The sequence below is a fragment of the Octodon degus genome, unplaced genomic scaffold (genome assembly GCF_000260255.1).
Source record: "Octodon degus isolate 3935 unplaced genomic scaffold, OctDeg1.0 scaffold00361, whole genome shotgun sequence".
NCBI classification, from domain to species: domain Eukaryota; kingdom Metazoa; phylum Chordata; class Mammalia; order Rodentia; family Octodontidae; genus Octodon; species Octodon degus.
Genome location: NW_004524937.1, coordinates 604,543 through 613,995, shown reverse-complemented (window position 1 = coordinate 613,995; position 9,453 = coordinate 604,543). Strand labels below are relative to the sequence as shown.

At 41.1% G+C, this 9,453-nt stretch overlaps 1 protein-coding gene across 3 annotated transcripts in view; it reads left to right on the top strand.

The window, feature by feature from the left end:
• The window catches only part of Kat2b (lysine acetyltransferase 2B), a 103,672-nt gene that overhangs the window by 90,384 nt on the left and 3,835 nt on the right, over positions 1–9,453 (top strand). For 2 of the 3 annotated variants that reach the window (XM_023708442.1, XM_023708441.1), the window contains 5 exons: positions 422–565; positions 4,572–4,686; positions 6,134–6,170; positions 6,414–6,477; positions 6,573–6,657. In XM_023708442.1, the coding sequence (XP_023564210.1) occupies positions 422–565; positions 4,572–4,686; positions 6,134–6,170; positions 6,414–6,477; positions 6,573–6,657 (445 nt within the window). The remainder of the gene's footprint in view (positions 1–421; positions 566–4,571; positions 4,687–6,133; positions 6,171–6,413; positions 6,478–6,572; positions 6,658–9,453) is intronic. The other variant, XM_023708443.1, reaches the window with a different exon arrangement.

Genomic DNA, 9,453 nt, shown 5'->3' with positions numbered 1-9,453 from the left:
GTGTGTGTGTGTGTGGCCAGCTCAGCCCACCAGGGGGCGGGGCTGGCTGGCATGTGGTGCTGGGGGATTGAACCAAGGTCCCTGTGCTTTGCTGAGCTTGTTCTAAGTAGGTGCTTTAGACCACTGAGCCATCTCACCAGCCCAATAAATTTATTTTAAAAAATTAACCTTTTTTAAAAAACTTAATACCTATTTGCATTTCAAGCTTCTCAATGTGTATTTTATTAGTTATTTTTTAAAGTATTGTCTAACTTCCTATTTGCACTTTTTTTTTCTTTTGTCTGATGCTTTTGAACTTTGTGGTTGGTTTTTTAAGTGAAATCCTCTCTAAAATGGCATGAGGAGACCTGGGGAGGGATGCCTCTTGCTCCCTCACATGCCGTGCCTGATGTCCATATGAATGGGTTGATTTGCTTTCTAGGGTTTCTCCAAAGAAATTAAAATACCCAAAACCAAATATGTTGGCTACATCAAGGATTATGAAGGAGCCACTTTAATGGGATGTGAGCTAAACCCACAGATTCCATACACAGAATTTTCTGTCATCATTAAAAAGCAGAAGGAGGTAAGCAGGTCCCCATGATCCTTCCTGCCAGGCCGCCTTAGTCGAGGCGGGCACCATTTCAGTGAGTTCTGGTGTACAGGTGTGCTGCACATCACGATCAGTTAGTTTGACATGGGTCATCTCTCTCCTTTCTAGACCACAATTCCTGCAGGGGGGGGGGTAGTACTGTTAAATGGGTGTAAAATTCAAAATGTATAAAAGACAATGGTGTATTTTGACTTTACCTTTCAAAACCTCGTACATTCTGGCCTCAGTCTTCTCAATTTTCTCTCTCTTCTTTGAGCCCAAGCCAGTCCTCCCAAGGCCATTCTTGACACTTTCGCCCCTTGCTGTCTGCATCCCTCACCTGACCCCTTACAGGCATACCTGTAAGCCAGACCATCTCAGCTGCTTTCCTAGTTTTTCCTTTCTCCTTCTCTAGCACTAGTTTCATCTGCCAGTTTCAGTTTTAATTTGTTGCAGTACATAAGCATTTGTCTTTGTGTGTATTGATTGCCCCTTTTTCAAATTGCAAATTCTGATGACTTATGCCTAAGTATTAGTGGTGTGTTAACTAATATTGAAGTGGCATCTTTTATGCGTATGAACCAAATGAAAATCCATGAGTGGAAACATGGTAGTAATTTTAAATTTCTCAGAGGAATAACGACAGTAGGAACAAAAAACACGTAACCATGGGGCACACAAAGGCCGCTGCTATGTGAATGAGCTCTGTGTGCCGGCCGGCGCCTCCTGCACCCTTCGGCTTGCTGCACTTTGCAGCTGTGTCCTCTCACATCAGTTCCACCCAGTACTTCTGTTATTTGTGACAGAGCACTTTTCCCTAACAAATAACCCAAGAGAAGCATCTGTCTTCAACCCATCTTTGTTTTCGGGTTTCCATCCTTAATCCCAGCTCTTAGTTACTTGTCTGGCTTTACCCACACAACAGCCATAAAGCTTTTTACACGGTGTCTAGTGCATAGTAGTTACTAGCTAAGTGTTTTCCTTTTGTTTAAACCGCCTTAAACTGGTTCTTACGTTTCTGTAGAAGTGTGCAAAAGGCATTCATTTTTAGATTAGAAAATAAATGCAGCTTTTTTTGTTTCTCAGTCAAAGATGTCAGTGTGTGAGAGCATTCTGAAGGGGGCACTGGGAAGAGTTAATAAAACACAACAGGCCCCTGTCTCCTGCTTCTGCCAGAGGGGCTGGCTTTCCTCATTGTTCCCTTTGGGGCTTAATGAGCAGATCCGGATTCAGCAGCACATTGTTCAGCCTGAGAGGCTGCTGGCCAACTAAAGCCATCGCTGTGCTGTCAGCTGCTCTTTCCTCAATCTTCTGCCCAGCAGCAGCAATTCATCCCCAGCATTCCCTGAGAGCAGGATTCCCTTGGCAGGGGCTGTCCATTTTACAGGACCTGCTGGCCCTCCCTGCCATGGAGCACGCCAGCAGCACAGAGCTGTTTTAGATGGCTTACAGAGCTGCCAGCTTCCTAGGAGGCGACTCGCTCCCCCTTCTTTCCTCCTGGCTCCCTCTTCTCTCTCCAACACCTCCCCCCCTGCATGTATTTCTCACATGTACAGTGGAATGGAGAGTGGAGGCCTGCAGCTATGAGCCTGGGTCTGGCACTTAGAAGAGATCGCAGGCCAGGAGTGGTGGTGTGGACCTGGGAGCCCACTGCTCTTGGAGTCTGAGGCAGGAGGACTGCAAGGTTAAGCTCAATTTGTAAGACTGACTTAAGCTTAGTCAAACCCTATCTCAAAATTAAAAGTAAGGGCTGGGGAGATAGCTCAGTGTGGAAGCAAGTGGGTTCAGTGCTAGAGAGAAAGAAAGAAAAAGAGGGAGGTGGGAGAGAAGGGGAGAAGGACAAAGGGAGAAAGAAAAAAATGACATCACCAAAATATTGCTTGGATTGTCCCTTACCCAAAATGCCTGCGCTCTGCAGTGTTTCAGATTTTGGAATATTTACATTGACTTTATTCATCTAGTATTCCCTAATCTGAAATACAGTAAAATCCAAAACTTCCTACTGTAAAAAAGCCCTTGAGTAAGGTAAGGAGTGAAAATGGCAGGAATCTGACTGTACACACTGAGGACTGTCCTAGCCCCTAAAGGCAGGGTAAGGTGAAGTTCTCATTAGTGGAGGTGGGGAAAGGACGTGGGAAGAGTCAGCCAGGTGGATGCGAGAGCGGAGGGCAAAGCGCTGCTTTCCAGCTTTTCCTGGGCAGGGCGGCACCCTCAGGAGTCTGGTTCACACGAGGTGGCTTTGTGAGAGACGTGGAAGCTGAGAACTGGACAGTCTTGTAACGGAATCAGACTCAGGCTGTTTTAAGTAGTCTGAAGGGCACATGAGGAGGAGGTGGGATCGCTGGACATGTGCTTGACGCAAGGCAGGATTTGAAGCAGTGAACGGTCCTGGGCAGACAGGGCTGAGCGTGTGTGGGAGGAGGACACACGTACAGGATCGGCGTGCGTGCGGGTGGTGATTCTTCAGTCTTAATCTCCACGTGCGACTGCAGGCTGTGAGTGTGGAGGAGCCAGAATAAGGATGGGGAGGACAAAGGCTGTTTATTTGTTTGTGTGTTTTGTAAGGAGCCGTATTAGAACTTGGGGACCCAATAGGGATGGGAACCTTCTCCCTTCTAGATCTTTGGGGGAATTTTTTTTTTTTTTTAAAAGCACTTTTTTTTTTTTTAACATTTATTTATTTGTGTGTGTGTGTGTGTGTGTGTGTGTGTGTGTGTCCAGCTCAGCCCACCAGGGGGCGGGGCTGGCTGGCATGTGGTGCTGGGGGATTGAAGCGTGGTCCCTGTGCTTTGCTAAGCTTGCTCTAAGTAGGTGCTTTAGACCACTGAGCCATCTCACCAGCCCTCTTTGGGGGAATTGTAAGACTGGCAGCAGTCATACTGCTAGGACTTGATTTCAGGAGAGGAAGAGCAGGGTGCACTTTCATTTGGGAGATGTTGATTTTGAGTGGTTGAGCCAAGCTATCTCCCCAGCTCCTGTGTTGTATTTCTTATTGGACAGTAGTGATCTGTATTTACCAGGAATGTACATTTACTAGTTCCATTACTTTTATACAGTTCTCTGTGTAACTGTTAGGATTATTATTCCTGTTGTATCAATTGCCAGCCATGTCTGAAATTAAGCAGTTAAGAACTAGAGATTTTGTTTTCTTTTGTTCAGTTAATGACTTACTTTGCTTTCCTAGCCCAAAATTCAGTTAACCATATAGTTAATTTTATGATGGAGATTTTCAAGGGTTTTGTTCTGTTTTTAAAGGAAAATTGTAATACCTTAGAATTACCCACTACAGTAGGAATTACGTTACTATATAAAACATCTCTTAGAATTCTCCTGGTTACTCGTGATATGGTTGTGTTGTTCACCATACTTTACAGTTGCTTTTTGATATAAACAGCCTAGTTTGGAGACGAACCTTTAGAAGCTTAGGTAGTAGGAAGGTTTAGCTATTCCAGAGTTCGCAATGTACTCTTCTGCTCCTCTAGTCTGAAAGGAACAATTCTTAGAGACACAAAAGGTTCTAGACGGTGAAAATGCTTAGGGCTGCTTTCTGGTTAATTCCAGCTGAGGTTCCTTAGAGAACCAGTTCAAGATAATGGGTTCTTATCTAAAATGCAACAAGTGGGCATTAGCGGCAGTGTGTTTTTTCACTATTGCCTTTTCTGGATGGCGGGAACAAGTTATTTGAAGATGGCTGTGTGCATGTCACTTCAGTGGGCGTGGCATAAAAGAGTGTTTTGTTTCTTGCCTGTTCAATGTTGTTCACTTTTCTTACCATCTTTTTTAATGAAAAAAAGGCTTATTTTGTTAGGAAAATTATTCCTTAAGCTCACTGACTCAAACTGTATCATCAAATAGAGGCCGGGGAGACGGCTTAGTAGAAAAAGCGCTTGCCTGGCAAGTGCAAGGGCCTGAGTTCAATCCCCAGTTCCACAAAAAAAAAAAAAAAAAAAGAATCAAATAGAGTTCTTTCAATAACATATTTTCTTCCTCTACTTTACAGATAATTAAAAAGCTGATAGAAAGAAAACAGGCCCAGATTCGAAAAGTCTATCCTGGACTTTCATGTTTTAAAGATGGAGTTCGACAGATTCCTGTAGAAAGCATTCCTGGAATTAGTATGTATAGACCTTTTCTTTTGGTAATGTCATGAGTTGTGTTTGAAGTAATTTCCACAGTGCAGTAATTTGAAAAGTGGTAGTGCCCTTCCTGTTTATATTTGTGTTGTTTCTAGTCTTTTAAAAAGTCAGCAAATGCTTTCTCTTTACTGTCCTTTTTTCTCCTCCCACTTCAGACAAACCAGACGGTTTCCCTCGTTTTTTTATTTTTTAGCAGACAACACCCACCATTTATTGAGAGCATGACGTTTGTAACTACTCATATGTAACTTTGAAAGTAGGGAACTGCAGTGCTTGCAGATGGATACACTGAGTCTCAGAGTGGCTGTGTGCTGTAGCACTAAATGGTACCCCGTCAGTCATGGAGCAGTCCAATTCTGATCTCCTTCAAATGTGTTAGAGTTGCCACCATCATTGTAACCTATAGAGATGTGTACTTGACTCAGTGTCCTCAAACTTCAATTAAAATTATTTGCCGTGTGTGATGGAAGTCATAGAATTTGTTTGAACTTCCTTGTTTTGTACTAGTTTCCCTAAGACTTCTTGTCTGTGTGGTAGCGATGACTTGCATTGGGTTAAGCCACTTCAATATTTTTATATATCAAAAGCTATTGACTATCATTTGGCAATTTTATTTGGTTCAAATCTAGGTCCTTATAGAGTATTAAAGATTTAATAAATAAAACAAAATGAAGCAAACTGAAATTCTCCAGGAAAAAAAAAATGTATTTTCCCAAGATAAATTATTATATCCATCCTAAAGAAGATCTTACTTTTGCTATTAAAAACAGAAATTCTGCTTCCTTATGTTATCCCTAGTAGGGATTAGTAGTGTCATAACCATGTACCCTATCACTTAGTGCCTCTCTATGTCAGGTAGTCTTTTCTTTTTTATAGATATTAGCTAATCTCAAAGGGGTGGTGTCACCTACTTTTTAAAGCCTGTTTTATAGACTGAAAAACAGAGGCAAAGATTATATAGCTTTCTTAGGGGTGAGTTAGTTTTAAAGAGAGCAAGGAAATCAAATCCAGATCTCTAGGCACTCTACACTACACCATCTTGAATTACAAGTAGTAACCTGGCCAAATAAAATAGAGACCGGAAGACAGTTTGCTCTAGCTTACAATAACAGCTTGACTCTCATATGGTGGCTAGAAAATAATTTGATTTACCACTTAAAAATATAATACTGGATCATTATTTATGCTTTCTTCTGAAAGTTGAAGTTCATGCTTTAAAAAACAGCATAAGGCAGTTTTTTAAGTCTGGGGAATTTGCATTGTGAGCTGTATAAAGAAATAAATAACTGCCATTAGTTTCAGTTTCCAAAAATAGACTTTTATTGAGGAATGGCTATAATTTATTACTCTTCCGGTAAGTATTAAGTTTGTTATTCTCTTGACCAAAAGCAGTTCTCATTTAGTGTTTAATTTTGTTGACATATAGGAGAGACAGGCTGGAAACCGAGTGGAAAAGACAAAAGGTGAGTAGATGGGCAAGAGGATGCTAATGGAAGTGATTTTTTTTTTCCTCTACCAGCAATTTAGAGAACAAGGGCAGACCAATTGTAATGAGTAATACAACAGTTGGTGGGTTTCAATTTTCATAAAGTGCTCTGGAATGGTTTCAATTTTAGGTTTTTGTAAGAATGAATTGAATAATAATCAGCTGGCAAGAGGGTGAATACTAATCCTTGCTGCTTGTTGTTTATTCTTTTCCTTTCAAGTAAAGAGCCCAAAGATCCTGACCAGCTTTACAGCACACTGAAGAGCATCCTCCAGCAGGTGAAGGTGGGTGCTGGCTTTGTTTACTTGACACAAATATTTTGAAATGATTTCCCACATTAATTTCTATATTAGATACCTTACTTTTTTCTTTACCCAAGAGCCATCAAAGCGCTTGGCCCTTCATGGAACCTGTGAAGAGAACAGAAGCTCCGGGATATTATGAAGTTATAAGGTTCCCCATGGGTAATGCCATTAAAATTTTCTAAGTATACATTTGAAATTCTCTGGATGGCAGTGTCAGGGACAGATGGTTGTGGAAGTTGGTTTGCTCTCCTCTTTGGTAGGGTAGGAAGTATATGATGGGTGGTGGGATTCTTTGTGTCTTTGGAGGAGCAGTGGGTGACTGTTCATCATAGACATTCACCAGCTGTCTTCCATTTTTTAATTTTTGTATTGGGAATTGACTCAGGACGGCGGCAGGCACTTGTGTCCCTGAGCTTTGTCCCGGCCCTCATGGCTGTCTTTTACAGTGTATGCATACTCCACACTCTTTACACACCCGACTCAGGATGTCTAGGTGGGGATCTGGACTGCTGATAGTGCTGGGTTTGGGAGCTAGTTGTTTGGACATAATTTTGTTGACTCTCTCTCTCTCTGTCTCTCTCTCTCTGTCTCTCTCTGTCTCTCTCTCTGTCTCTCTTCAAATGGGAAAATACCATATTTTGACCTTTTTATATGTTTGAGTATATCATAAGTGGCTCTTTTGAGAATTTTTCAAAGTAATATGAAAGAAGGTAGATTAATCTGCTTGACTGCTTTACTTTTTTGAAAGAAATTGTAGTTAGTGTAGTTCTTGGTGTTCATGCTTTTGATGGATGCTATTAATGTCAGCATTTATTATTATTACTATTAATTATTGTGTGTATGTGTGTGTGGTACTGTGGGTTACATTCCTAGCCCCCAATCTCTCTGTTTTATTTCGAGATAGGGTCTTGCTAAGTCACCATGCTGCCCAGGCTGGGTTTGAAGTTGCATACTATGTAAGCTTTGTGCTCATCCAAAACCAAAAAGAAGGTGCTTTCAGAAATGTAGAATTGCAGAAATTGATGCTGTGCCTAAGCCGTGACACAGGAGTGATTAACTGAATCAAGAGCCCCAAATTAAATGTTTGGCAACATGCCGATGACAAGAAGCTGAAACGAGAGGCAGAGTCTTCTGTTTCTTTTCTTCTTCTAATCTGTTCCAAAATAGGCAAGGAGGGATGAAAGGGATCTACTTACTACTCTGGTGGTTATTTACCAGTGGCATTAATTTTGCACATTATATATGGTTATAGTCATGATTTAAATAGCCTTTCCACATTCTATATCTGTATGCTTTTCTTTTCCTCTTCTTTCTGCCTTGCTACTGTGTGTTGTGTAAGACAGTGAGACTTAACTGAACTCAGAATTCTGAAAGGGTGATTTACAACTTAATTTCTACTGTGTGAAAAGTATGTCCTAATTCTTTGTGGACCTTCAGTGGTTCTTTTCATCCTCTGGGACATCTCAACACCTTTTTTGGTATCATCGAGCTATAAGCCTAGCTTCATCTCAGGCTCTTTGGGGAAATCCTCCTGGGAGGTTGTTGAGTTTTTGGAGAGAATAATTCCTTTCCTGTTTAGCCGCTGTGGATATCGACTCTAAAGACCTGCATTGGGAGGTCTGTTGTAAACTACTCATTGTTCTTTTTTTAAACTACTCATTGTATGAGAAGGGTGTGAGCCTCTCCAGTTGGATATTGGCTATCTGTATAGCTGAGTGCTCTTGAGGAGAAAATTTACCTTCTTGAGCAAAGCCATTTATAACTAAGATGTGTCCTAGACAAAATTAATTAAACCAGTAAAGGTGCTCTTTAGTGGACCAGAAGTTGTTTTTCTTGGATGCCTTCAGATGCTGAGCAAATTGTGTATTCCTTCTTGTAAGATGGTCATGTTGTTGAAGACAAGATTGACAAGTCAGTAATTTTACATTTTCCTATTAATGCTTTTTTGGATATTTTCAAAAAATATTTCTTCTGTCTTCCCCATATTCTGAATACTTTTCTCTCAGATGGATGGGGTCCAACTTCTTTCACTTAGGGAGTTGTACAGTGGGCATTGTCTGAGAGTGGTCAAACCAACCGTGGCTTCTTCCTTGGGGCTAGGCGGGCAGGGTTTTCATGTTTTCCTGGAATTCACAGGCCGGGAGGGGCAGGAGGAATGAAAATAGAAGACTTTCATGGTGTCTTTATTTGGTGCCATCAATATTTAGTCATGGTTTTAACGTTTGCCATTTGTTCAAATGAAAAAATTTAAGAAAGCAAAAAGAAAGCTGGCACTTATAGCTTTAGGATAGAAAAAATATATAGTAAGGAAGTATTTAGAATTGATTAAATTATCCATGAACATCCAATTACCTGTTATTCTTGCTTTGTTTCTCGTCCTCCTCCTCCTCCAAACAGACAACAAAACAAAACAAAAAAGTACCTCTAAAAACAAAAAGCCTTTTATACCAACTTCTTTGTGTCAACTTTCATGCAATTGTTCCCTTATTTATTTATTTAGATTTTTTTTTTTTTTTTTTGGCTATGTGTTTCTTTTAAAACATTCTAGGCTACCATGGCTTTTCTTACCCTGCCCTGTGTCCTTCGGGGGTATGCTTTTATCTTGCCTTTTCTTCTTTACTTAATCAAAGCTTGTTCTGTAGTGCTAGTTTCTCCCTCACTCTTCACATTTACTTTTTCAAATAAAATTTGGCACAACCACCATTATATTCATGCCAGTCCTGGCCCCAGGCATGCTAAATTGGCCATTGAATCCTGGCATGGTGGAGCATACCTGTAATCCCAGCGCTGGGAGACTTGAAAACAGGAGGATCACTGCAAGTCTGAGGTGTGTGGTGAGACCCTGCACAAAATACATTTTTAAAAAAAGCTTATTAAGGGGCTGGGGATCTGGCTTAGTGGTAGAATGCTTGCCTGGCAAGCTGGAAACCCTGGGTTTAGTCCTCAGCACCAAAA